Source organism: Sander vitreus, chromosome 5 (genome assembly GCF_031162955.1).
Source record: "Sander vitreus isolate 19-12246 chromosome 5, sanVit1, whole genome shotgun sequence".
NCBI lineage: Eukaryota > Metazoa > Chordata > Actinopteri > Perciformes > Percidae > Sander > Sander vitreus.
The window spans coordinates 24059496-24086895 of record NC_135859.1 but is presented as its reverse complement, the minus strand read 5'-3'; the positions used below and the strand labels follow the sequence as shown (position 1 = coordinate 24086895).

The 27400-nt window shown below is 39.8% G+C and overlaps 2 protein-coding genes across 4 annotated transcripts in view; both read right to left on the bottom strand.

Moving 5' to 3' along the window:
• Window positions 1-477: 477 nt before the first annotated feature.
• LOC144518446 (tricarboxylate transport protein B, mitochondrial) lies at window positions 478-19704 on the bottom strand. 2 transcript variants are annotated; one of them, XM_078251142.1, is made up of 10 exons: window positions 19091-19704; window positions 9932-10039; window positions 8822-8921; window positions 4928-5066; window positions 4551-4635; window positions 4275-4379; window positions 3761-3876; window positions 3568-3641; window positions 3030-3150; window positions 478-1517 (listed from the first exon to the last, which is right to left on the bottom strand). In XM_078251142.1, exons 1-9 carry the CDS (start codon window positions 19200-19202, stop codon window positions 3036-3038), a joined length of 954 nt encoding a protein of 317 aa, XP_078107268.1. In that variant the 5' UTR covers window positions 19203-19704; the 3' UTR covers window positions 478-1517; window positions 3030-3035. The 2 variants fall into 2 exon arrangements, with proteins under 2 accessions (XP_078107268.1, XP_078107267.1); XM_078251141.1 differs by having other exon boundaries at window positions 478-3150; window positions 19091-19703.
• A 388-nt stretch (window positions 19705-20092) lies between these two features.
• cltcl1 (clathrin, heavy chain-like 1) overlaps window positions 20093-27400 on the bottom strand; it is a 30466-nt gene continuing 23158 nt past the window's right edge. The window contains exons 28-32 of one of the 2 annotated variants that reach the window (XM_078251139.1): window positions 26511-26681; window positions 25992-26213; window positions 25546-25572; window positions 22433-22508; window positions 20093-21793 (exon numbers count right to left, since the gene is read on the bottom strand). In XM_078251139.1, the coding sequence (XP_078107265.1) occupies window positions 21669-21793; window positions 22433-22508; window positions 25546-25572; window positions 25992-26213; window positions 26511-26681 (621 nt within the window). In that variant the 3' untranslated portion in view covers window positions 20093-21668. The remainder of the gene's footprint in view (window positions 21794-22432; window positions 22509-25545; window positions 25573-25991; window positions 26214-26510; window positions 26682-27400) is intronic. The other variant, XM_078251140.1, reaches the window with a different exon arrangement.

Below are 27400 nucleotides of genomic sequence, written 5' to 3'. Positions count from 1 at the left end.
AGTAAGTTTTACATGAGTACTTTTCAGTATACTTTCCCCGCTTCCTTATTCAGGCCAAAATGTCTACTACATGCTGTCCTCACTCCCATCTTCTGCAGAGAGCTGTGCATTCCTTCTCACAACACTGCGGCACCAGGGATTGTGTGTGTGTGTGTGTGTGTGTGTGTGTGTGTGTGTGTGTGTGTGTGTGTGTGTGTGCGTGTGTGTGTGTGTGTAAGACACTAAAGAGGGAAAGATGAATAGTTGAACCACTCTACATGAACATCAGCCAAAACTGGAACAATGAGTTCCCTGTTTGATTCCTCCCCTACCTGCCCCCCATGGTTTGTCCCAACCTGATCTGTTTTAAAACCAACGAACGAGAGAGGATGGATTATAAAAAAAAACAGTCTGCGTGCTTTCAAGTTTTCAGATGCTTGTTTTAATGAGATCTGAAATCCCCCTACAACAAAAGACTTGACATTAAGCACAGACAAATGGAGGGAATGGTATTTATTGCACAAGCTTCACTATACAGAACCACATAGCCTACACACACATCCTTGGAATATATTGATTTGCTGTGACAATAAAAAAAATATCTTGGCTATTTGACAGTAAGGAACACAAGCATTTGTCTGGTCAAACAGAAAAATTCAACAAAAAAAGATGAACATTATTTCAGAAATAGGGAAATATAATCCATCATCACCCCATCAGTATTTTAATACAATTATTACAGTAATAGATTATGACTGTTTTCAAAATCATACAGTTCTTGTAATATTTGTTATGAAAACAACATGACTGGACTACAAAAATCTCAAATTGCCAGTAAGATGATTAGAGTTTAATCGATCGATAATAGATGAGGATATTTCATAAGTAGCATTCACCAACAAACACCAAAAGGCACAGGAGTGAGAAGTAAAAACAAACCCTGAATGAAACACTGAAACATAACCGCACTGGAAATGGATTTGAACAGACTGTGATTCCCAATCTTTTTAGCAGGTGACCCCCTTACAGTAAATAAAGCAGTGCCTACTTGCACAGGTGTTTCGTGTTTTTAGCCCCCAACGTCGCCTTCCAGGCAGCGCGGCAATAGTTATGTTTAGGGTTAAGGTTAGGGTTAGCTGCCTGGAAGGCTATGTTGGAGGCTTAAAACACCATTGAGCCCTTGCACATCACAGGTTACATAACATGTCTTACAAATTGTGAGAAGTTTTCACACCAGAGTGATTTTCTGAAAAAAATAAATGTGTATAGCAGAAAAATATTTATTTTCTTTCCTTTCCAATTAATTACCCCCTTGACCAGAGTGATTTTCTGAAAAAAATAAATGTGTATAGCAGAAAAATATTTATTTTCTTTCCTTTCCAATTAATTACCCCCTTGACCTAAGACAAAAAAGCATCCAGTGATATGACCTGATGAACAGCAGTGCTTCCATTGAAGGGAAAGAGGTCTGAGGTTACTTGATCTGTATGACTGTATGATCTGTATTTTAACATGTTAAAAACACCCAACACCCTGACCTGTTCACAGAAAAAACAAGTGGCACAAGTTAACAGTGAATATTTTCCCAACCATCTAGATATTCAACATTCAACTTTCAGTAAATACATTTATAAAGTATGTCACAATAAGTTATAATATTTGCTCTTCTCTTGTTAAGATCATTATGCTACTTTTGCATCTTCTTACTTTGAAAACACTTTCATGGTATAACAGGTTTGGCATTTGGCACAGGAAAGAAATATATCGTACTTTACAATAAAACTATAATGCTGGTAATAAACTAAATTATAATCTACCCTGTATAAAAATAACTGCAAATTCATTTTTATTAAAGGCTTAGTTATGGAAGTTACTGCAGTTTATGTGAGTGTAAAAGAAGAGTCAGAGAACACAAACTCAAGAAAATCCAGTACGTTCATACTCGCAGTAAACATCTGTAAAACAGCTGTGAATGACTAGAAGTAATGTTTTTCACTAAAGGAGGGTATTTTACAAAGCAGGTTTACAATAATGTGAACCAGATAACTTGAAAAAAGGTTGACATTTCTGCAAAAATGTTGTTTTCAAGAATGGTGTTGTTGACTCTAATACTCAGGTTTTGTTTCACATTTAGAAATGATGTATCTCTACAACTAAAGGCTGATTTATGGTTCTGCGGAGCCTCCACGCAGAGCTTTCGCCGTAGCCTACGTAGTGGCCTGAAGTTTTTACTTTTGCGTTGGTGTGAGCGACGATCTCTTTAAGAGAGCAGGGCCGGCATATGTGTGTGTGAGTGTGTGTGTGTGTGTGTGTGTGTGTGTGTGTGTGTGTGTGTGTGTGTGTGTGTGTGTGTGTGTGTGCGTGTGTGTGTGCGTGTGTGTGTGTGTGTGTGTGTGTGGTAGAGCGAGTGAGAGAGGGACGGTGATTAGCTTCGGAGCGAGTAGCGACTCTAGAGTCATAATGAGAGAAACAAAGTGTCTCCCCTGTGCCTTCTGACCATGGTGGGAAATCTGTAGCAGCAGAAGTTAACCCTCTCCTTGGTTTCATGTTGTTTATAGAGAAGGAGAACCAGGAAATGAGTCGTGGGAAATGCAACACTACCAAGCCACGGCAGAGCGGCATGTGTCGCCGCGATGTGTAGTTACATTTTACGAGAGGTGCCCGTCAGGCCACGGCGTAGGGTCCTGCGTAGGTTTGTGTCTCCACGTAGCCACGGCGTAGATTTTACGCAGAAGCATAAATCAAGCTTAAGCATCTTTTTTTACCTAGTTATTTGGCTAACCTTACTGTATAATCCCACTTCTGAAAATGACCCCTGGTCTGGTCACTGCATACACTGCAGCTGTCCAGATATGGGCGACACAGGCTTTATTCTTGTCTGCAGCCCCTATCTATGGGCTCTTTAACTTCCTGGTTAGCATATGACACCGATCTAAGTTCAGCTTTCTGTTTCACCCCTTGGCAGCTGCTTTTATGATGCGTAAGAGGTCTGCGATACTCAGATCTGTGTCTGATGCCTGGAAAGCAGGAAGCCATCACCCTATACTTACAGTAGCTCAGTCCGTCTTCCAGACTGTATTCAGCACCTTCACCACCTCCTCATAGATGATGAAAACTATGGCCACATCCAGACACACACGGCCCAGCCGAGGAACTGTTCCTTTATAGAAACTACAGATGGACACAAGAAGAGGGGGGGGGGGTTACATCAATATATAGCCATGAAATTCTAAACAAATTTTGGCTCATAGGATTTTATTGTTTAATTTTATGTTAAATGTTTCATGTCTAACATGTTTTCACTTGGATTGGTGTGCTTTGTAGATAAATAAATAACATTTTAAAAATCCTAATTCACTAGGTTTCTGAGGGTAAATATTTGCAGATTTAGTTTCTGTAGACTTATTGTATTATATATGATTAATATTAGTGTTTAAGTAAAGCCAATAGGTGTTTCCCATGTACTGTTAACAACATAACTTGTAAGATGAAAAAGCTGAAGAGGCTGGGTATGACAAAAAGGGATGAAAGCCTGCTGTAAAACTAAGCTAAATTCAAACAAACTAAACAAAGTAGAGGCATACTCACGCTGCCAAGCCCTCATATTTCATGATCTTTAAAGCACAGTCCAGTGTGCTTTTATATTTATGTGCTTCCAGACCCTTTGTGAAGAAAAGAAAGGCACTGTTATGTATAAGCATTGACAAGTTTGTATTAAAACACAAGCAAGAAATACAAAAACCCGTGCTTTATAATGGCTTCATATTACAATATACAGTACCTGCATCCTTGTCTTGATGACATCTAGTGGTGTGTTTCCAAAGACACTGGCTGCTCCTGCTATGGCTCCAAATACTCCAGTCACCAAGGGATTAATAGCTTTAGTGTTGTCATCACCTGGTAAAAGGACATAACAGAGGAGTCGGTAACAGTGAATGCTTGAATGCAAATTCAGTCCTGGTACTGAACAACTGATCAGGGTGTGTAGCTGATGAATGCCTGCAAGCAGTTTGCCAACTCTTTGGACCTCAGACAATCAGTCCATATGAACACTATACTGTATTACTATTCATAGTATACTGTGTCACACTTCAGTATATACCCATATCAGTCTGCACGCTTTCGTTTTTGCCGCAAGACTTCTGCTTCCAGAAGAAAAGAAGCCCATTAGACATGAGCCACTTCTAACAATCATCTCAACTGATTTTTCTAGGCCATAAGCATTGTTGGTCTCTTGTTAAAATATCTCTTATACGGATAGACAGACAAACACATACAGTCTTATGTACACTGACCTTTGTACCAGTTCTTGAGAGAGGTCATCACATAGAATCGAATAGCTTGGTTGGAGCCTTGTTTAAGGACCGTGGCGGTGAGACCCTGGTATGTCCCTTTTATTCCTGGTAAGGCATGATAAGTACAGTAGATACATTTGTTATGCTCTTCATACATTTCGTAAACAACATCATGTCTGGATGCTACACTTTTTAATTATGCTACGTTTTCAGTTGCATTACCCTGTCCGAACAGTAGATGTCAGGTGAATTACATGCATTGAAGCTGGTCGTTACCTTGTGCCCTGATGATTTCTCTAACTCCGTGGAAGAAGCCCTTGTATTTGGGGTTGGCTGAAGTCTGGTCATGAATGAATTTAACCTTGGTAGATAAAAAAAGGAAAACAGGAAATGTTGCTTTGCTATTACAGAGAAGGGAGACACACAAGGTAGTGAAAACTGCACAAATGTTTAGTCTGACCCTCTTCAGTGAATGCGCAGACACACAATATTAAACAAACTGAAAATATAATTAGCTGAGAAGAGTGCTTATTATACAAAAATTACAAATTCACAAAGTACATGGGACAGAATCGTTTTAGGTGTATTCGGTTCGCTGGGCATTGACTGTGCATGACACAAAAAATCTGACCACAGATCAGTTGCTAACATACCTTGACAGTTTCCATGGGACAGACCACCAAAACAGCCTCCATGACCCCGGCTCCAAGCCCACACAGCAGGCCTTTGGTGCTGTCCAGTCGACCGGACTCGTCCCTTGCACGGTTGCTGAGGAACTCAAACACCCCAAACCTTAGAAACAGAACAGAGACAGCAGGGAATAATGGAAGAAGTTAACACAAAACTGCTGCAAGACAAGTTAATAATCATTATTTTTGTGAGAGAAAAAAAACATTATGTAGGGTCTTGTATTGCTAAAAGTGGATGACCTTCACAGTACATCTGACATGTTAAGTACTTTTTATTCAACTGCCTACTTTTGTTTAAAACCCTGCAAGTTATAAAAACACCTCCTACACACAACTTAGAATATACACGTTTAACATGGCAGGCTGAAAGTTATAAGTTTCTTTTGTGGTTGAGCCTTTGCTCTTGTTTGTTGGATCTCCATTTTTTACGTCTTTGAGGCCAACGTATTAAACCATTCTGCAATCTGATTAATTCAGCTTAATCACCTAAGATCATCTTCCAGTTATTGTAAAATTATTAAGTAAATGAATGAAATAAAAAAACAAATAGATGACATAATTGCAGTCAAACATAATGATATTTCTTGCATTAAGTCATTACCACTACACCTACAGCATATGAAGAAGGCCACAGATAGAAAGATAATTATGCTGTCCCTCATCAGCAGAAATCAGTAGTAGTAGTAGTACAGGAGGATGTGTCCACTCAATGACTCATGAGTACAAATTAAATCAGAACCACAGATGCAACTTCCCTCCACCACAATTTTTTTGTGGAAACAAACTGCTTAAGATGCAGAATGTGCTTACGGCTTTTATTTTACTGTCCTTCCTGCATCCTCATTAAGGATGCAACAATAAACTGTAGTGGCTCAGAAACCGAGTGACCAGCAACAGCTGCCATGGAAGCCAGCCCAGAGAGAGAGAGAGAGAGAGAGAGAGAGAGAGAGAGAGAGAGAGAGAGAGAGAGAGAGAGCGAGAGAGGTGTGGTTTATCTGCAATCAGAAATTGTTGTGCCAGTGAGTCCTTTACAAGAAAGGCTATTTATAGATGGAATTGAATTGTGGTGAAGGGAGGACGCTGCACGGTACATTTAGCAAAAGGGGGGAGGAGGACAGACACTAGGTCTTGATGAATGCTTTGTTTTCCTCTCTGTCTTTGCTTAGTCTGCTTGAACCATCTACCTGCCATCATCACAGGTCTAACAGCATTCATCTCTTATACTTGGCTCAAGTGATTTTAGTTTTCTTCCCCATCTGCTTTTCTATCGCAATATTTTCCTCTGCTCATTAACCTTCCACATCTGTTTCTCTTGTCTCACTCCTCGAATAGATTTAGTTTTGAAAGACAGGCTCCACACAATTAACTGACTCAGACTGTCAAACAGGAACAAACAGCACACACAAATAAATCCACTCCTCTCTCTCTTTATGCACACCACTTCCTTACTACAAACAGGGTTTTAGCTTTGGAGAGAATATAAAATGAAAAAGTGTACTTCCCTGCAGCTTTCTTAGATTGCACTGAGATGCACTTACGTAATAACTAACTTTGTGGAGCAAATGCTTTTCGTTAAAAGCTGCTTGAGAGAAATATGCCACTGTCAGGCCTGATCCTGTGCCAATTAACTCTCCAAATCTCCCCCACCCATTTAACAAGTGGACAAAACTTCACCATTAGAATATGACACATCGTGTTTTGGCCGACATCCACAGTTGGAGATGAGTCATTCTGGACAGTAGCAGAGTGCTGCCCAATCTTCATTAGCAGGTCTTTCTACAAGGTCAGTTGTGCAGATGAGAAGAGGAGGTGAAGGAGAGGGAAAAGAGTTGGCTGGAGACTAAAAAGGAAAGAAAGGGAGGCTGGGCAGACAAGAGAGAGGGATGTAGATATGGATGAAGAGTTAAGGGGAGGAAAAGGTCAAAGGCACTCTTGTCTGTCCCTGTCATACCTCCCCGAAAACCCTCCAGCAGGCTGTATGGTGCTTGATGGTGCATTGGCAATCAGTTAATGGGATGGGGGAGAAAGAGGGTTGGGGAGGCAAATAAGTGATAGGAAGAGGGGAAGGGAGAGAAGATAGAGGAAGTAAGAAGAGAGCAGATCGAACAAACGACTCAGGGGAAGTGGTGGTCAATGGAAACTTGCTAAGGTACTCTCCATTAATCAAATCTGTTTCCATCTCTCCGTCATGTTTCTTTTTTGTATTCACCTTTACATGTTACCTAAATCAGAAGCTCTGCACACCCCCAAATGATCGCAAGATAAATCTGAGGATTCATGAGATGATTACCAAGTTAGGAAAACAGAAAAAAAAAAACACAAAATGATGTGTATATATTTTTCAAACTTGCCTCTGAACATGGATTTGTGTTGTGAATTACTGAATTAATAACATCACATCTTCATGCCTCTAGAAAGCATTCAAATAAGACAAGGGGCAACAGCTCATAACCCATAGACATCTGAAGGCTGTACTGATTGTGATTGATGTACTGATGTAAGTAGAAATAATTGAATAATGTATATTTTACATAATGTATATAAAAATGTATAAAACTTGCACACAGCTGGTATGTATTTAGCCACCAATATGCATTTTTATATACAATGTAGTCTAATAACAAGAGCAGAAAGAGGACATGGACTAAACCCCTTTACTCCTCCATGCCACATTTCCTCAGAGAAAACTCTTCTTAGAGCAGAAACAAAATCAGTCAGTCTCTCAGGAAAAGGTGCTAAAGGCTGACTGACACAATGATACTTCTTCACACACACACACACACACGCACACGCACACGCACACACACACACACACACACACACACACACACACACACACACACACAAAGAGAGTACCAACACACGTCTGTGCTCCTATTGAGACCCTGCCTGAGTTTGAGTGGCATCTTTGCTCCGCCTGGCTGGGCCTGTCTCTCCATCGAACAGACAGGCTACCCTCCCGCATTACACACAAATACACGCACACACACACACACACACACACACACACACACACACAGAAAGAGAGAAAGAAAGAAAGAGAGGGGGAAGGAGTTAAAGAATGAAACGGGGAACAAAATATTGTTCTATGAAAGTGTCTGACTTAGGTTTGTTCATGTGTGTGTACACATGCACTGCAATGTGCACATTTTCATAAATGTCATTGCAGTGAAAGAATAATGAAGGGTAGTGTGACATTTATGCCTTGCATTGTGGGTAATGGACTAGAATAATTGAAATGTGTGTTAGTGGTTCCAGGTAGAAGATCACAATGGCTTAGCTAAAAGTGCTCAATTTATTTACTGCACATATATACCCATACACTCTACATTTTATATTTATTAGAATATAAATATAAGATATAAAATGTAAAGTGACAAAAGATTCAAAGCAGTAAAATAAATGGTTTTATGTGATGATGATGATGATGATGATGATGATGATGATGATGATGATGATGATGATGATGATGATGATGATAATTGTGCGTCATTTACTTTAAAAGTCCAACATCATTGATAGAGAGACTTCAGTTCATAACGCCTAAAATCATCCGTTACAGCGAAATACTGAAAAGCTAACCAGAAGCATCAAAAACTGGACCGCTGTAAAGAGGAGTTATGTGGTTTCACTGTGTGTGCACTTTATTTGGTCATTTCTGATTTTACTGATTGGAGGAATCAACTGTGAACTGATCTCATCCTTTAAGAACTCATATGTATCAGTTACAATTGTGATTATTCAATCATATATTCAATCTAAGTACTTTGAGATTAGCTACTTTTTTAGAATTTTACAACCCAATTTTTTAGCTGTACTTGAGTCTTATTTCAGAACCCTTATCGTTATTTTAGTTACCTGACTGCAGATTTGGGTATGGATCCATACACCAGTGAGCTGAGTCCTCTGTACAGTCCTTTAACGCCATGACCCTGTACCGTCTGTTTCACACAGTCACCTGTAAGGACACACACACAATTTCAAAACATCAGATTCCACTGTGGACAATTTCCTTCATTAGAAATATGTTGTTTTAAATAGCAAATAGCATAAACAATGTACTGCAACAGTGTTTATTCATGTATTTGCCCTGAGTATGGAATGACCCTTATAAAGAATACACATAAGAGCACACCAAAAACATCTGTCCTTGTCCATCTGTCATCAACAGGCTATTTTCCCCAAAAAACTTGGTGTTTTTCTTTGAACTTACTTCTTACTTCTTACTCTTGGAGATATCAGTCCAGTAATCCATGTTCTGCTATCGAGCCAAATGCACAACGGAGCAGAAAATGCAACAGCTGTCTTGAGCGCTCATTAGCATGGTCTCGGATCCTCAGAGCTCCAGCCAATATTAACACATCCTGGGTGTGTGTGTGTGTGTGTGTGTGTGTGTGTGTGAGTCTGTACCCTGGTATGCATGGATGGTGAGTGTGCATTGGTCTGTCCTAAGTCATATAAACAAGCACAGCGACAGCCTGCCAGAATCCCTAATGTACCTGGGGATGATGCGTAATAGGATAATGAGCTCCTGAGAGAGGCACAGAGACAGAATCAAGAACAGAATATACGATAGATATATACGATAGATAGACAGACATAACATTTTGAACACTTTTCAAGTGAAATTTAGAGGTGCCTGTAGGCGGATTTTGTTACCTTTTAACAGAGCCAGGCTAGCTGTTTCCCAGTCTTTGTGCTAAGCTAAGCTAACTGGCTGCTGGTAGTAGCTTCGTATTTACACTTTACTCTCACTTTACTCTCTTTTTTGATACCACTCTCATGTACGGACATGAGAGTGGTATCAATTAAGTGTGTTTAATAAACCAAAAATGCTATGGTTTTATATCAGTGGTAGGTGTCTGAACTGGGAAATATTTGATACTAAATTGAATCCCACATTCAGCTCAATATATTGGCAAAATGATAGAACAAAACATTTTCTTAAAACAAACACATCACACTCACCTATTCCTCTGTATTTGGGTGGATTGGCCTTCTCATCCAGTTGTAACTGGGTCTTGACATACTCTGTTGGGAAGGTGATGCAGATCTCTATGCCACCTGCAAGTCCACCTGAAAAACACAGACAATCATAGTAGATGTTTATTAATATAGAGAACATAAAGAATAGGTGTAGATGAACCTGACACTGGTCAAACAATGAGAGCTGAGGAAGGAAAAGGAAGCTTTGTTGACATATTGCCTGAACTTAGCATACCATGTTTGCCTGGCTGCAGCCAAACCAAGCCTGATTCAGTGCCCAGTCACCCTTATGAATTGCATGGAGGTGCCATCACATCATGGATCATTACAGTGACTCCACAAATGGCTTTCCCTCCATAAACATTAAAAGCGCTGCAGCCGAGAGAGGAAGAGTAACGAGCTAGGCGAGGATGAATCAACTGTTTCTGCTGCGGCTGAACTACACAGCGACTGTGCTGTTTGAAAGAAGAAGAGAAGGTTGTGTGAAAATGTTACTGTATCTTAAATATTATATATATATATATATATATATATATATATATATATATATATATATATATAAATAATATTAATCACTGTGTGATTGCAGAGATAAAGACATACAGAAAGAAAGAAATAATAAAGTGAATGTGAACATGTGAGTGACTGCAAGAGAGTTCAGCCTGAAACCGGCTGCGGTTGAGTTGAGTAGATGAGAACAAGTGTCCAAAAGCGAGGCCTAGGCACAACACAGAAGAGTCACGAGGGAAGGGGGGCGGATAGAAAAAGGGCTGACATTAATTAAATTATCTACTCAGCCTGCAGGGAGGGGCTCCATTAGCCTGGCCAAGACCCTCTATTAACGCAATGATACAGACACACATGCAAACAAGCACACTGTGCAAGTGACACAAACAGAAACATACAGACATGCCCCCCACCCCCCGACCAACAAACAAAAGATATCCCTGATCTGAAATAGATTTTCTGGTTAATTAAGGAACATTTACTGTACTGTATATGGTTTGTGTTTGTGCCAAGTCAAGAAGAATGGGAAGTGAAAAACTGAAATGCCTTTCATGAAAAGTCCAAATCTTGCTCAAAGAGAAGTGGTTCCAACAGGAAGTGGTTGTGATTCTGTCTGTTTCTGTGAATTATCAGTTGTGATCAGATGTTTACTGAAGAAAAGGTTGTACCTCAGATGTTTAGAAGCTTTTATAAAACATGACTTCCCATGCACTACCAAGATATAAAAAAAAACATCCATCTTAAAACCTGAATATTTATATGATTATAGCATCCTTCAAATTATTCACATGGCATAATTTTGTTTTTGTAGAAAAAATAGACAATCCAGTTGAAAATTGGTGCAGTCTATGTTCTGCTTTGTTCCCATTCTTTCTCAGGGTTAAATCTGTCTCCTTGCTAAAGTCAGACATTTTTCAAATCCTACACTTACCTACAGCTTTAACCAGAGATTTAGTCAATAATTCAGTCCTAAAAGCATTTTTTCCTTTCTCTTTTTTTCTTAAAACAAGAGAGACTATTTCACGTTTGTATTTCAAAACACCTAGTTTCAAGATCTTTTAAAAATGTTAATTTTCTAGTGTATCTTGTTTCTTATTTCAAGATAATGAAAAGACTCAGTACAGGTTTTAAGAATTTTCTAGAAATGAGACTTTGAGCAGAATTTTCCTTCATGATTTAAGGCGGTTTAATATGACACTGGCTATCTGTTAGGACTGGTGTATTCTGTGTGTATTCTGGCATTTCCACATACTGCCGCAGTGAAGCAACGTTTCATGCTTATAAACATGCATGTGTCATTTAGCTCTGCAGTTTTGCACTCCTCACGTCACAGCTGCCAACAGGACCTTTATCGCTGTGGCACCAAGAAGCAGAGCATCCACTTAAGATAAAAAAATATATATATTTAATCCAGGACATAAATGTTAAGACTACAAGTAGATGGCACTGCAATGCAATACCAAAAGTTCAAAGGAATATCTTCCTGATATTAGGTTCTAGCTGTATTTGCATAAATCTCATTTGTCTCGAAGCCTAAAAAGCCTGACTCATCTGCTTCTCTTTATCTCCTTTTTTGTGAGTGGGACTGATTTATTAAAGGGAATCAATAAGAGTACATGGCTTTTACTTAAGGCTGCACAATTATCTAATACACTCATTTATCTCACATCATTAATCTCCATATGATTGTAAATTCAAATTTTTAAATTGTGTAATACACATCTTTGTCAAAATTGTAGTATTTTATTTTTGGTCTACCTAAACATTATACAACCATTCATTTTATTCAATGTGATGAAGATGATTTTGTAACATGTGACTGGGAGTATTTGAGTTAACATCAGTGCATTAGTATTGAGATAACGCTGGGATGATAACTGACAATAATAAACTGCTTATCATCCATCATTGGTTAGAGCTGGATTCACCTAATTGGGCAAATTCGTAAAAACTGTGAGTACCACAAAGCTGAATCATGACATTCATGTTATCTCACACATTTTAATCACCAGGCCAGTAAGCTGCCATTCTTCTAATCCTGGTGGAGTACTAGTTAGTAAATGCTAGCTGGCGGAGATGTAACAGAAATCACATGAGCTTTACGACACTCCATTCTAGCCATGCTGATCCAGGCTCACTGTATCTTTGAGAAAAAGAAACAATAAAGCTCATTCATCTGTTTTTGGCCAAAACCATCCAGTCTGTGAACAGACACCCACAGACACACACACACACACACACACACACACACACACACACACACACTCAAAATCAATCCTCGTTGGACACACAGCGCCTGTGGAAAAGAAGCAGTTTGCTTGTCTTCTAGTCCATGTTGCAGCCTACATCCAAAACACAGACTCAAATTTTACAGATGACACCCTAAATGACTCCCATGTCGCTGCCACGTGACGTGGGTTACATCAGCAAAATGGCCATTCATTTTTATCTTCACAGGCTCGCTCTCCTCTCCCATTCTTAATCTTTCTCTCAGAAGCACCTTCCTTCCTCTCTCCTCATCCCACAGCAACACTTCTTCACACTGTGTCATAAAATCAATGAATCCACATAGATCTTTGACAGTTACTATTACACGAGAAGAAATGGAAATGGTATTGGAGTGATAGTCAGATCCCAAGGGCGGTGAAAAACAGGTTGTGTCTAATACAAATCTGCTTCTACAGACTCTTAGAGACTTGAAACTTCCACAAGCTAAGCAGCAGTTTAATAAATCAGACAGAGTGCATACGTTGATGTACGGTTTAAAGGTAACACTGTGCTCGGATATGGTTATTTTATGATTTAATCAACACTTACAATTACACCTATAAGTGATTGTTGAGCATAGCATTATAGCAGCCTCCCTCTTCTGAATAAGGCGTACCACCAGAATGTTGAATCTGGCTGCAGGGTTTTGTTCGGCCACAGGAGCGTTAGTGAGCCACTGATGTTAGGTGATGAGGCCTGGCTCACAGTCACCGTTCAAATCTATCCCAAAGCTATTTGGTGGTGTTGAGGTCGGGGCTCTAATCTAAGTTATTCCATACCAAACTTAAAAAAACATTGCTTTATTGACCAGGTTTGGGCACGAGAACATATTCATGTTCAGACAGCACCTGCTGGGGGCGCTAGATGAAAGGTCAGGGGATCACCATATCATTAAGGTTTATCCTCTGGTCAACATGGATATTTTTTCCAACTTTCATGGCAATCCTTACAATAATTGTCTAGATAATTCACAAAACAAATGCCAACCTGCTAGTTGCACTCGAGGAGAAGTTGGAGGACAATCCTCTGGGGACCACTAATGTCTGTACAAAATTTCACAGCAATCCATCTAGCAGTGGATATTTCAGTCTGGACCAAAGTGGTTAACAACATTCGGGCATTGCAAGACCCCTAGCGTGGCTAAAAATGGCCATCCCAATATATCAGACCTTTTTTTTTTTTTCAACTCACAGATATTCAGTTTACTATCACATAAGACAAAGAAAAGCAGCAAATCATTACAAATGAGACGCTGGAAAAAGGAAGTTGATCGATTTATTAATTAATCAACTAAACATTTTAGCTCCACATACGTTTGAACATAGTGCGTATGTGTGCAGATTCACACACATTCATGAATGCAAGATACTCAACACAAATTCATAGCCACTTTTTGCAGTACAGAGAGGCACAGAGGCAGCCAGCTGACAGGGAGGAACCGTCTCTGAAATCCTGTCCTGCCTGCCTGCTTCTGTGACTTTAATGAGCATACAACACATCTGGTCCACCGAGGAACTTCCCTTTTCTTTGGAGGAGCTGACAATCTAGCAAGTTGTCTAAATGTGGCAGGTTCTAATCATCTTTTTTCAGTGACTCCATATATGTGACTAACTCACCCAGAACAGTCAACAATGTGTATCTACGTGTGTGTGTGTGTGTGTGTGTGTGTGTGTGTGTGTGTGTGTGTGTGTGTGTGTGTGTGTGTGTGTGTCGGAAAATTAATAAGCATTTTTCCAACAGAATCAATCTATTATTCATCCAGATGTTCCTTATTTGGATTATCTCTCACTTTTAATTCTCTGGAGTCTGGGGCAAAGATGTTATTATGTCAATATCTCCAGTCCAAATGGGGAACATAGCCAGAGGACTGATGTACTTCAAACATGAGGTGTCCTATTAACAGAGCCGTAATAACATCGCAAAACATGAAAAGAATTATTCATCTGACGTCTGGCCTTTAAGGCTTCCTCTGTCCTGAACAACACTCCCTAATGCTACACTGATGCCTAATTACAGGATGATTAATTTTACATGGAACTTTTAACTGCAGCAAGCAGATTGTACACAGATTTCCATGAACAGGACAACTGCCACAGGTTGTTTTGACAGTGTGTACAGTTGTAGACAAGGCTGTCAGGCTCTCTAGAGTTAAAGGATAAAAACCAGTGGGTTTACATGTTTTACATTTATATTACTTACATAGACATTTGAGTTGTTGTTTTTTTGTTTTTTTATTCAGTCAGAGGGGTGGGCAAAATAACAAGCTTTGGCTTCCTCCCGCTCCTTTTCATATTGAACATGTTGTTTTGAACACTTAGTTAGTTATTGTTTTTTTTATATTTTGGTGTTGCAACACACTTATTGTGTTTTATATTTAATTTTTGTTTGAAATAAAAGAAAGAAAGAAAGTATGCTTATTAATTTTACCCAAGTCAAGTTATTATATCTTCATGCAATTATGAGCATTTGAAAACCCTTCTTTGTTTGGCACATTCAAGGAAACTCTGACTTCTGAAATCCAAGCACTGTCTAAAAGCTGTTTGAAATTGTATTCAATGGCTGACAGGTGCAGCCTGAATTAATTTAATCAAAGAGGGGAAGTCTTTGGGTAGTAGTCTGATTTATATTATTGATCCCTCTGTTGTAGTCTAAGGGATGCTTCTGTTTTGTGTTGTATAAAAAAAGAATTGGGTACAAGGAACATAATTGTGAATAGAATGTCGTAAAGTTCTGGAACATCTGTTGTCCTGTCAAAATATCAATAATAATAAAAAATAAAATAAATAAATAAATTAAATAAAATCCAAGAACTGTTTATTAAGTTTCAATCTGTATTCACAAACTATGCTGTCCCGGTTTCAAACAAAGACTAAACAAACACTGAATGCTATAACCAATATTTTTAGATTAACATCACATTCCCCTTAGCTCTTTGGAGGGTTTTAGCGTCTTTCAACTTACTGTTGTGATTCAGTCTCTCCTCTCTTCTGCATTGTTTCCAGATACAGAAGGCAGCTATTTTTAGTGAAAAATCTCCCCTACGAACCCTCTATACACTATCTTCCCAGTAGGCAGACAAAAGTTAGCCACGAGCTGGTAAAACATAGTGGTAAAGATATTTCCCTGAGGACAACACAATCCTATCACTCATAGTAAGAAGCAGAAGGTTTCCAAGGCATTTAAAGATTGTTGTCGGCAACCATCTTTCAAGTCTAAGACGAGTGTTTTGGAGCCCAACAAGGTAATTACTTGAAAATGAATTACCCTGCTGCGATTATATAACTTTGACAAAAATGTATAACGTTCACTTTGATTGATTCTCTCAACAAGTTTCAAGTCTCTGCAAGTTACACAATAACGAAATTAATTAAAACCAGTGGCTGACTGAAAGAAAGAAAATTTAAAAACGTCCGATATGTTTATAAAATTGTGATTTGTAATTAGTGAGATACAAGCAAAAAATCCTGTGTGGTGCTGTAAGCTCCAAGACATTCACACATGCAATGAAGAGAGACTAAAAAATGTAATATTAAGCTGACCCAGTTTATTTTAAATGTTCTAATTCCTACACTGCTATTTGTTTGTGTGGCTGCATTATACCAACATGTAGCTGACAGGCTGTTACAGCAGGGGGGGTTGGTAGATTAACAGAAGGGGTGCACTGTAATTTATCATCTTGCATCCCGGTACCCTGGGTCTGCCAGCAGCAGCACAGCGGAGGGGAGGTGACTGTGTGCGTCACCTGTGACGCGAGGAAACAGGAACTAAGTGCACAGTTTGACGAGCCCTCTGAGCCTAAGAGGAGACAGCCACTCAGAAAACCTAACTGGCTGCCCTGAGGCCAGGGACAGATATGGAGGAGAGGAAAAGAAAGGAAAAGAAAAGGGAGCAAAAAAAATGACATAAAACCAAGCCTGTCTCAGTGAAAAGTCCAATCTATCATGAAATCAAGATAAAAAAGGAACTTTCTCTCTCTGTCTAATCATCTGCTTCCCAGGCTCTGCTTATAAGAGTTATAAATGAAAGCCACAACAGAGTATGAATGCACAGCAGCCAGCAAATCAGGACCAGAGACCCAGTTAGACCGCTCTCTCCCCCTCAGGCCTCACGCAGATAAAACTCTTCCGTGTCTCAACTTCAGTCATCACCAGTGGCTGTTGAGCGAAGACTTGAACTAGCCAATGGGAGCAGAAAGAGCTCACAGATCTCTAAAAGCTTTGGAGATGTGCAATGTGCACCCCTCCTCCCTAACCACGGTCTATGTGGGCTATGTAATCCATTAAGCTTTGACCTTCTACTTCGTGCTTTGTCTACTTAGAGCCTTCGGGCATGTGGCTCGTTCTCTCCACACAGACATACTGCCATAGCAGATACATCTAAAGTAGCATTAGCATGTCAGAACACTGTGAGAGGTGTCAATTGGATTTATAAACTGCCACAGCTGAGTGAAAAAAATGTGCATCCTGACGATGTAAACTATCAGCTGTGGTTTTTGATGGACGACATCTCAGGTCAGACTCAAAAAGACAGCTATCTTCCGCTGAGTCATCCAAGTGATGCTTTGCACATGTACTTTTATTATACTACACGTAGACACACTTCCATTTCCAAAAACCCTTGAAAGGCAGTGATAAATCAATGGTTTCTTGACAGTGAGGCCAGGAGGAGTCAGACGGTGCACAGAGTTGAGACAGAGAGAAAATGCAATCATGCTGCTGTTGCAAAACTGGCCAGCTACACTGGGCCATATCCAGTCAATCAGGCTGCACGGGACTGAAGGGGGAGGGGGGGGGGAGGTCTCACCGCGGTCACATTTCCTTTTCTCCGTGGCTGACAGGATGACACGAGTCTAGAGGGGAGATTTTTTTTCCTCTCTTCTCACTCCATGCACCACAAAATCATTAATCCAAAAGTTATTTTGATTTTGTCTTGTATATGATAGTAAACTAAATATGTCGGGGTTTTGAACTGTTCGGCAGGTAATACAAGTAATTTAAAGACATCACCCTGAGCTCTGGAACTCTTATTTTCACACATTTTATAGCCAAAATGATTCATCGAGAAAATAATCAGTGCAATAACTAAAATAATCATAAGCTTCTGACCTAAAACTGTTTGTTTTTAACCTTAAAATGAAAAGGAATTCATTAAAAATGATTTTTTTTTTAAATGGATGTAAATGGTTCTGCCAAATAGCAGCATGTAGCCTTAATACAGGAGCATCTCTCAGAGGCTCTTCATCAACTGGAGCTGCTGCACCCTTCATCAACACAGGAGGGGGTCGAGGGGGGGGGCAGAGCAGGAGAGCTTCTGAACCTTAGGAGGATAAACTGATGAATCACAGGAATGGCTAAAACAAGCAGTAGTGCTATAACCTATAAGTCGATCAATTGATTTGTTAAAATATTTTACCAAACCTTTGGTGGTTGCACCTTCAGTTCAACAATTTTTTTTCTTATTCCTCCGTTTCATATCAATACATAATACATAATGTTGTGCTGTTGGCTACATGGTTAACCCATTATTCCAAATCTAATCAACAGGTTGGTCAACAGTTCAAATTATCGTTAGTTACAGCCATAAAGCATTGAGATGACAGAACGTTAAGGGTGTTTCTGGTGTTGCATTCTCACAATCCTCTCACTTACCACCATACCTGAGACACTGTGTGAATAGCTCCACTGTATTGTCTCAGGAGAGGGTCCCCTGGATTGCTGCATGCATCAATCCACTCTAACAGCATTATGTAAAGTGCACCAGAGGTGATCTTAGATTAGAGGGACAGAATCACATCAGTGCAGCAGGTAAGATCTGACCATGGCACGACAGGACTGTTTGTTAGGACAGAGGAAGAGAACGGCTTTCTTTTTCTCTTTCAGGCAATGACGCTCAAAGCCATTTTACAACAGGGTCACGGGGTCAGCATGGTATGAGTGCAAGTGTTAGAAGTTGGTGGAAAATATAGCAACTCTAGATACCAAACGAGACAAAAACAAATGCAAAAAAATAAATAAAAAAGAATTGTCGCTTTCACTGTGTCTGCAAACAGTCCTGAGAAAACATCTGTGACAATATTTTACAAATTATAACGTGCCTGTGCAGAATACTTAAGTAAGTTGTTGACTTTAGGCCTATTGACTTCATTTCCTCCCTCCTGGGTGTGACTTCATTAGGTTTTCATTTCCTCTACGCTGTTTTAATTGTTTTGTCTTAAATGTTGCACATTCGCTCTGCTGTTCGCCAGAAAGCTTACACAAGTATCTGGAAAACAATAATACTGCTTTGATCAACTAACTAACTTCATTGGAACTAGTGACATTTTGTCAAACTCTGACTTTTCAGCGTGACAAATTATGATAAGCTTACCTGCCAGAATCGCCTTTCCCGGGTGAGTCAATTTCGCTTTCCCGGCCGGCGCCGCGGCCGCCAGACACCGCGGTCTGAGGAAAGGACTGATAAATGTTCCTCTATCCTGCATAACTACGGGAAAATACACAGTAAAATCTACAAAAAGCTTTCACTATAATGACGTTTATCTCCAAGTAGAGCTTGCAATTTCTTTTTAAGTCGACTTGAGCGCGCAACACATGGACGTCTGCTGTGTGGTGCGCTTGGATGCAGGTGAGCTCAGATGCGTCCGGAGACTCCAGCGGGTGTCTGTTGACAGTGGGCGTATGCTGGGACTGTCCAAGGAAGTTGGGATGTTGTAGCTCCAATAGCTGTTATTTGTAACCATGGTAACGCTGTATCACGACATGAGTGCGTAGAAAGCAAAGCAAAACAAACCGGAAATAATGTGCGGATCGAAGAGTTGTCTCCGTTTTCTGCTGCTGCGTGGAGCTGGCTATTTCTCCGTGAAGCGAGTGAATTTCAATAACCGCCGAGCCTGTTTTGTGACGGGGGTCAGTGGGTGACACCCTGGGTGCTTATATGAGCGCAGTGTGAGAGGAGACCGGCCACTTTTGTTGCACATCAGAAGAAGGGCGGGGCGCAGCCTGTCTGTGTCTGTATCAGCGAGGCAACATACAATCTGATTCCACCTCTGTTATTAAATCTTTTACTAACAAAACCGCATCGCATTTCCCCAACAGCAAGCAGTAATAGGTCCAAACAGCCCAGCCACACCCTCTCATAACAAAGAGGCTGCAGGTCTCACAGAGACAGAAACCATCAATCAGGTTTTGGCAGCTTGGTTACTAAAATGTAGTCTGGGCCCAGAAAGAGCTGGAAATAAGGGTGCAGCAGAAAACCCCTGGCATGAACAATGTTCACAACTGTAAAACTCCACACCGACCTCCAGAAACACACAGACAATAGAGGCTTGTAAATATGTCTCCTGATGTGAATGAACTACAAAAATGCACCAACAGCATTGTGTGTAAACTTTATTCCTCTTTCTGTATGCATGACTTTTGTGCAGATAAAGGTAGTGCTTCGTGTGCAGCTCAGGCTTTTGCTTTCGGTTTTGACAAATCCAAAGTTGACACCACTGCAGGACAGAACTCAGTGTTTTGTATACTGTCGGACAACACAGGAAGTAAACAATCAACTGAACTGTCACCACTTTGAGCAGCCTTGCCTCAAGACTTTGCCATTTATTAACCTGCTGTTTTTGCATTTTGTAATTTTCTTACAAAAATCATTATGCTTTTTAAGACTACAACAACACACTATAGACAGTACATATAGTTTTCCATAATATTTGACTTATTGGATTAGTTAGGTATTTCAATACATCTTAAATTATACACTGTTTTCAGAAGAATAATCTTTTTTTTTTTTTTTAAATCAACTGGCACCAGGATGTGAGCTAATGTCATCTCCTCAAGTCTGTCAGAGCTTCATTACTGCTTTCTGTTAGTCAGGTGACAAAGTTTCATCGAACATCGCTTTGTTTTTGACACATTAGTAATACTTAATATACTTGAGAGTAACATGAAAATTGTGCTCCTGGTTGCAGCATTATAATTTGGCAGCACATGCACAGACTACAGCATATAGCATTATTTTTTATTTCACCTCCTTTCTTTCTTTTGTCTTTTTGTCACAAGCATCCTGAAACTCCAGATATCCGGAGTCCGAGATCAACCGCTCTGACCCAGCGAAAGGTTTGCAGCTGCAAGGGGGTGGACATTTTATTGAGTGTCTCTTGTTTTGGTGACATATCCCTCAAAGGCTTTAGAGGCTAAACACACACACACACTCACACACACACACATACATACATACACAGACAGTACCATAACCTCATAGACAAGTGTTCTTAGTCCGTATACAGCAAACACTTTGTACCTGTTGTGAGAGGACAAACAAAACTATTGCACAGTAGCCATCGTTCTAATCAGAGCATGAGACAGTTGTGAAATTAAACATGAACAAATTAGCCCATGTTTTGCCACCTCATCAAACTACATAAGGCTGTAGCAGTGCTTCAGGAGGGAGGGGGGAGACACACGCATGCCCCCTCCACTCCTCAATAACAAAGTCTCTTCCTCATCAGTGCTGAATCTCTAGGAAAAAAATTAAAAAAAAGCTGCTCTATGGTTAATAAAGTCTACATGGAACAGCAACAGGACAGAGTGGTTTGGTGTCACTAATGTTATCTTCGGTATGTTAATTCCTCTAGGAGCTGAGAGGTGACTGCATGCTGTGTAGATCAGTGATGCAGATATAATGTCCAAGTGGAAAAGAGAAAGTAGTGAGGGAGGGATGGTCCAACAGCCTTGCAACAACCAGTCCTTCTGAAGTGTGTGTGGAGGAAGTAGAGGTGAAGGGTTTCTATTGCAGTTTCAGTGGAGTCTCATTGGGAATGAAGGCCCGGTTAAGTTTCAGGGGACTCTGTGCTGCCAGTTGAGACCCAGAGCAGCACGGTTCAGTCTGGTTCAGGTCCAAGGTGTGTGAGTGTGTGCAGGGGGAGAGGGGTGGAAGAGGCAGGGTCAGGCCTCTACATGTTGAAGCCATAAGCGGGCTGAGCGGGGAAACCCACAGGGGCGGCGGGGTAGCCATAGCCTGGGTACGCTGGCTGGGGAGCCACTGGAGCAGGAGAGGCAGGCAACATCAGCTGCTGGCCTGCTCACACAAACACACACACACAGGGTTACATGCTAATAGACAAAAGTTTACATTTTTTTTAGAAATAAGTGCACATCCCTACACAGTTTTTGTTTACTGCCCTTCACAAAGATCTTTTATTTTTTTACAAAAACGGATGTCTTAGTAATTAGGTTTTCAGTTAATGAAAGTTTCATCATGTGGTGCTCAAAGAGCAGTTAATGTTGTTAATGGTGATGTAAAACTTTTTTTTTAGGATAAAAGCTCTTACTGAATGACAACAATTGCTGCTGGCTTGATCACAAACAGGTGTCTTTGTTCAATATGGGTAAACTTGGCTGGAGGCAACATTCAATCTTTTTAATATTGTAAAATGTAAAAACAGATAGACATACAAAATGTGCAATTGCAAAAACAATTCAATAAGGTTGTTTCTTCATGGCCGTAAACAAAAAAAACATTGTAAATGTAAGTGACAAATCTTCTCTGTCTCATTTTCATTTGGAAAAGACAATAGCAGTCATTTTCCACCCATGTTTTACAGACAGTTTGTTACAGACAGATAAATACAGCAGCTCACATCCTGCTGTTATCACAGCGGGAGGCAGTGTTCTCCTATTTAGGAACCACAATTGTCTGCCTGTAAACCTAACATACCAAACACTATCGGCTGAGGCTCTGTCACATCCTCTTCAGTTTTCCTTTGGCTGTCTGCCTCCTCCAGTTTGTCCACCTGAGGGCAACAAAGACAAGAGAATAGATCAGACAAGGCTCACTCACACACCGCAGATTACAAAAAAAGCGTGATTTCATACATTGTAGGTATCCTGAGGAAACCTTGTAACTCCATGTACTCAGCTTTGCAGGCTGTTTAAACTTAAATCCAAGCAAAGATTTCAAATGCAAATTTCAAAATGTGTCCCATGGCCCATTAGTAACATCATAAAACAGCTGTCAATAAAAAAAGAAAATATTCTAAATAAAAGATTTTTGCTAGACACCTACAATGTAGTGATCACAGTGTGCCAGTTTTATTTAAAGTGCAATTTATTTGATGTTATACAATAGACCAGAAACTTTAAATGCTTCAGTTGTAAGACTACACTAAAGTTTATATTTCATATTACACAAATAAATGCTGATAAATATGACTGGTTAACATGGTACATATACCATACCCACTTCTGAAAGACAAAACTACACACAATACTTCACAGTGCAGCTAAGGTTACCTGAGAGAAGATGCCATGCAGGTTTGGTGAGAATTTCTAATGCAGCTCCCAGTACAAATGTTAAGTCAAGAAAAAAGGGCCCATTTTTCCAAATCACACAAAAAACAAAATAATCCCTAGTGTTATCTAACCATGCAGGTAGTGACTGCTGAGAATGACTTGTACTCCTATCACCCCAATTCAATTAAGTGGAATAACATTTCATTTATGCTGCTCAAAGCACTAAAATTACATTTAAAAAACCCTCCAAAGCAATGTCTCTCTCCAGATTCGATGTCCTTGTTCCTCATCAAATAATTCTCAGACCTCACTGTTGACAGTTGTCACCATTTTTTACATTCTGCAGAAAATAGTTTCCAATGAACACTATTGACAACAAGGTCTGTGGGTTATTATGAATAATAAGATAACAAGGACATTACATATTTGTAAAGGCACTGCTTTTTGATTTTCTAATATGTCTAAAATGGCACCAGAAATAAAAGCAGATTCACAGCAATGGGACAGGGCAATGTCAGGTACTGCAAAAACTCAGCAAAGAATACTAAAACTACACCATGGCTAGAAACCACTGAGGGAAATGTTTTATTTTGTTTTGGTATTTGGGTGAACTGACCCTCTAAAAAGTAAAATTATAGTAGGATTCAAGGTTAAAGAAATATTACATTGTGTATTAAGTAAAGGAGAAGCTATACATGCCTATCTGCTGATGCTACATTTCCAGCCATTCATGGTTACCAAATCAATAAATGACAAAGCTTCCACATGCATCCTGTGAGCAGGCCCTCCTGAACAGTGTTTTTCATTCTGCTGTTATAAAACCAAGCTATATATTAGAAGCTCACAGGTTAAGCTCATCCTTTGCCAGGCATACAGTGTTTGTGCAGTGAGTTGGTTGAAGTGCCAATTCTCCTTGTCATTAAGCGCAAAGCAATAATCCGGCATTGTGCTTCAACTTCGGAGACAGCTGAATACAAAAGGTTTCTGATGTAAGTTGAGATTAATGTAAACAATGGTTCTGTTAAATAATTTAGAATAAAAAAGGTTGAATTTCTGTTGACTCAACTCAAGAAAAAAAAATTGGACAAAAGGGTGAAATGGTTAAAGAGCACCTGTAATGCACTTTTCTGTATATGAGAAAACATTATATAGTGTGTGAATGAAAAATTATTTCTGAAATGCAGTTTTGAAAAATAGAAATGGATGTATTTTTTGTATATAAAACAAGACATAATTTGGCTATGCTGCCTATCGATAACAAATCGATAACAACAACTTTACTGCTGTCTCTTGGTATTTGGTGTTCAACTACTCCTAAAAAAATAAGTTGCTATTTCACTTCCTGAATGGCTGCACTGATTCCATCACAACCAGTTTGACCAGTCATTTATGCAACAAAGCATTTGGTCTTTTGAAAATAAACTGTCTGATTAGCTGAAATAGACTGAGAGGATTTCCCCACAGACAGAGGAACTTTTAGTTAGTGTTTGTAGCCCTGCACTGGTCTAACAGTTACATATTTGAAACTAAAACTTGTTAACCTGGAGTTAGAAACATGGGGATGCATCTAACAAGTCTAGAGTGGCTCGCTCTCTTTATCCGCATTCATGTCTGGTCTTTGGAGAGCAGTAGCCAGGTGGAAAAATCTCTCATGATTTGGCATCAGCACAACTGAAATTGTTAGTTTTTTTTTTAATGCCACTTAACACTACAGATGTAGATGCAGCCCCAAAAGTGAGGAGTTAGAGGGTGAGAGGTATCTGTCAGGCCAGGACAGGCTAGTCCTGGTCCTGAAGAACAAGATGGTGCACAGGCTTTGACTCCATCAACACAGCGTTTAAAGTTAGTGGGCTCTCAACTGGTCCGAGACTCTTTAGACCATATTACACTTCCTGGATACAGTGTAAATCTTGAAGTCAGTTCAACCTTCAATCATAAAATGCCGGCAAGTTAGGGATCTATAGAAAATACATTATAACCTACCAAACTATTGCACATGATGAATTTTTTTAATCCCACATAAGCAGCACCCATCTTCCTTAACTGTAGCAGCTAATTATATTTGCATTGTTAACATATATTCCTTCATATAATGGTTCTTAAACTGTTCTAGTCATGAACTTTCTCTCTAATCAGTTCCACGGTAGAAACTGCAAAAGAAGAGACACTACTTCAGATTGCAATGAGCTATTTTCACATTTAGCCTGTTGCTTTTTTATTTTTGCACTGAGAATCAATAGACAGCAGTGCTCATCTCGCTTTCGCCTATTTCATATTTTCATGAATCTGTTTCTGCTTCTCTGCTGAAAGCCTTTATTTGAAAATAAGAATGCAATGCCAATGTATTAAAAACATGTTGTGTTGGTGCTGAAGTGGAACAAAAGCCTGCACAAACCACTACAGCTCTCCAAGACCAGAGCTAGTTAGGCCGTACTCAGTCTACAGTCCATGCTAGGTTCCTACATCAGAAACCTAAGAGATAAGTTACAACAAAAAAGAGACAGAACACATAAGAGAAATAAAAAGAGGGCCAGAGACCGTCACCTTCGCTGCAAACTCATCAACCTGGAAAAGAACCCAAAGAGATGACCTCAAGTGACCTCACATGTCTACAGGTCAACATTTTAGGAATCATCATGGACACCAGAGGGAGTTCACTGACAAATATACACTTAACTACCATTACAGTACATACGAAAGCCTTATCTCTGTAAACTACAATTCCCAGTATGAGCTGTTTGTCAATACCTCCAGGAGATATTACAGACTATTGTCCACCTCTCACCTGTACAGGTTTCTTCAGGAAATTAAACAATTTAAGAAAAATAAACCAATTTTGGTACACAGTAAAAATGCAGAATTTCAAACTTGTTTCCTCTAAAAGAAATACTATAATTAAATAATACTTTTATGTTAAAACCGAAACTTAAAATTAACAATAAAGAACAATAACTCTTTGTATTGTTCTTCAGTGGAGTACTAACCTTTGTCAGGTACTCTCTCATGACCTGGATGAAGTATGGCATGGCAAAGTCCATGATGTTGTGCCTCCAGGCCAGCTCCAGCACCACGTCAGGGTGCAGCAGGTCATAGGAGGCGAACAGGCAGGCAGCGAAGCACTCCTTCCTGCCCTCCTCCAGGAACCACTGGAGCAGAGTCTCTGCCAGCTCTGCATCCTTAGATTCTGCGACGTACAGCATTGCATCCTGGGAAAGATGGGAATGCAGTGTGTTTAATTGTCATTAAAGCATTCATGCAAGTTTTAGAAGTTGTCTAAACAATCGTTTCTGTGAAGGCCTGGCTTCTGGAGAGAAAAGCACTGACATGATTTGCTTTTCCTGTCTTTACTTGATGTTAGTTGGTCCATGTATCTACTGTATCTCCAGATACTGTATATCTTCTAACTATCTAATGAATAAACAAACAAACAGTGCCATCTATAGGAACATGGAGGTACGTATAAGAGCTTTTCTCAAATATTGTCATTCATTTTTTTTCCTTACCTTGTAGAGTTTGTCCTTCTTGCAGAGCTCTACACTCTGTCTCCAGCGGTTGTTGCCCTTGTACAGGTAGGCAGCAATACGTCTGAACTCAATCAGTTCATGTTTCTCTAACCTCTGCGCCAGGCCAATGGTATCAAAGTTGTCATAGGCATCGATGGATGCTCTCAGGCCCTGTGGATAACACACATAATGAAAGAATATTACATCACAGACCAAAAAGTGAGACAAGGGATACCTGAACCAGTTAGTTTCTTGTAACCGGAGCTCAGCAGTGCGACCTAGTGACCACAGAAGCTGAGTACATTTACCACTATTTAAATGTACTATTTCAATACTCAAATGTCATCTACAACATGCAGGGCATAGGCAAAATAATTGACTAGCTACTGGGAAAGTTTAAGTCTCTTTTCATCATGTGTTTGCATTATTATGTCTACGTTCTATTTTCAACGTTGTATTGTATTGAGACAGTTTGTGAACACAGCACCAAGTGCAGCAAGAGGCAACTGCGTTGTCCCGTGAAGGAAAAGTGCATTTGGTCAAACAGCTTTATCAGATAAGGCTACTCGTAGGTGGTACTCCATCCCAAGCCACATTAGAAATTTTAAAACATATGCCTCTTTTATACATAACTTAAAGAAGTGGCTAACAAGTAGTCAGCATTGTCAATATTAATTTAGGCACTTAAACTTGCTGCCATCTCTCCTGCTCTGCCTGTGAGATTGTCAATATTCACAAATCTTCTATTGTTTGTTACTGTCCCAGCAATGTTGTTTTTGTGCATGTCCACCAAAATGTATGTCAATGCTATTGTGCTTTGTTTGTTATCTGGTTTGACAGTTCAGCTCAGTGTGTGTGTCCTGGTGTTGATCTTAACCAACTGTTCTTGT

Excerpts from the sequence above, each read along its gene's own strand:
- LOC144518446 (XM_078251142.1), bottom strand. The coding sequence starts at position 19,202 with ATGCAGGATAGAGGAACATTTATCAGTCCTTTCCTCAGACCGCGGTGT. Across the intron at positions 8,922-9,931 it reads ACCCAAATACAGAGGAATAG|GTGACTGTGTGAAACAGACG; the intron begins GTGAGTGTGATG and ends GTGTCCTTACAG. Across the intron at positions 3,151-3,567 it reads AAATATGAGGGCTTGGCAGC|TTTCTATAAAGGAACAGTTC; the intron begins GTGAGTATGCCT and ends GTCCATCTGTAG.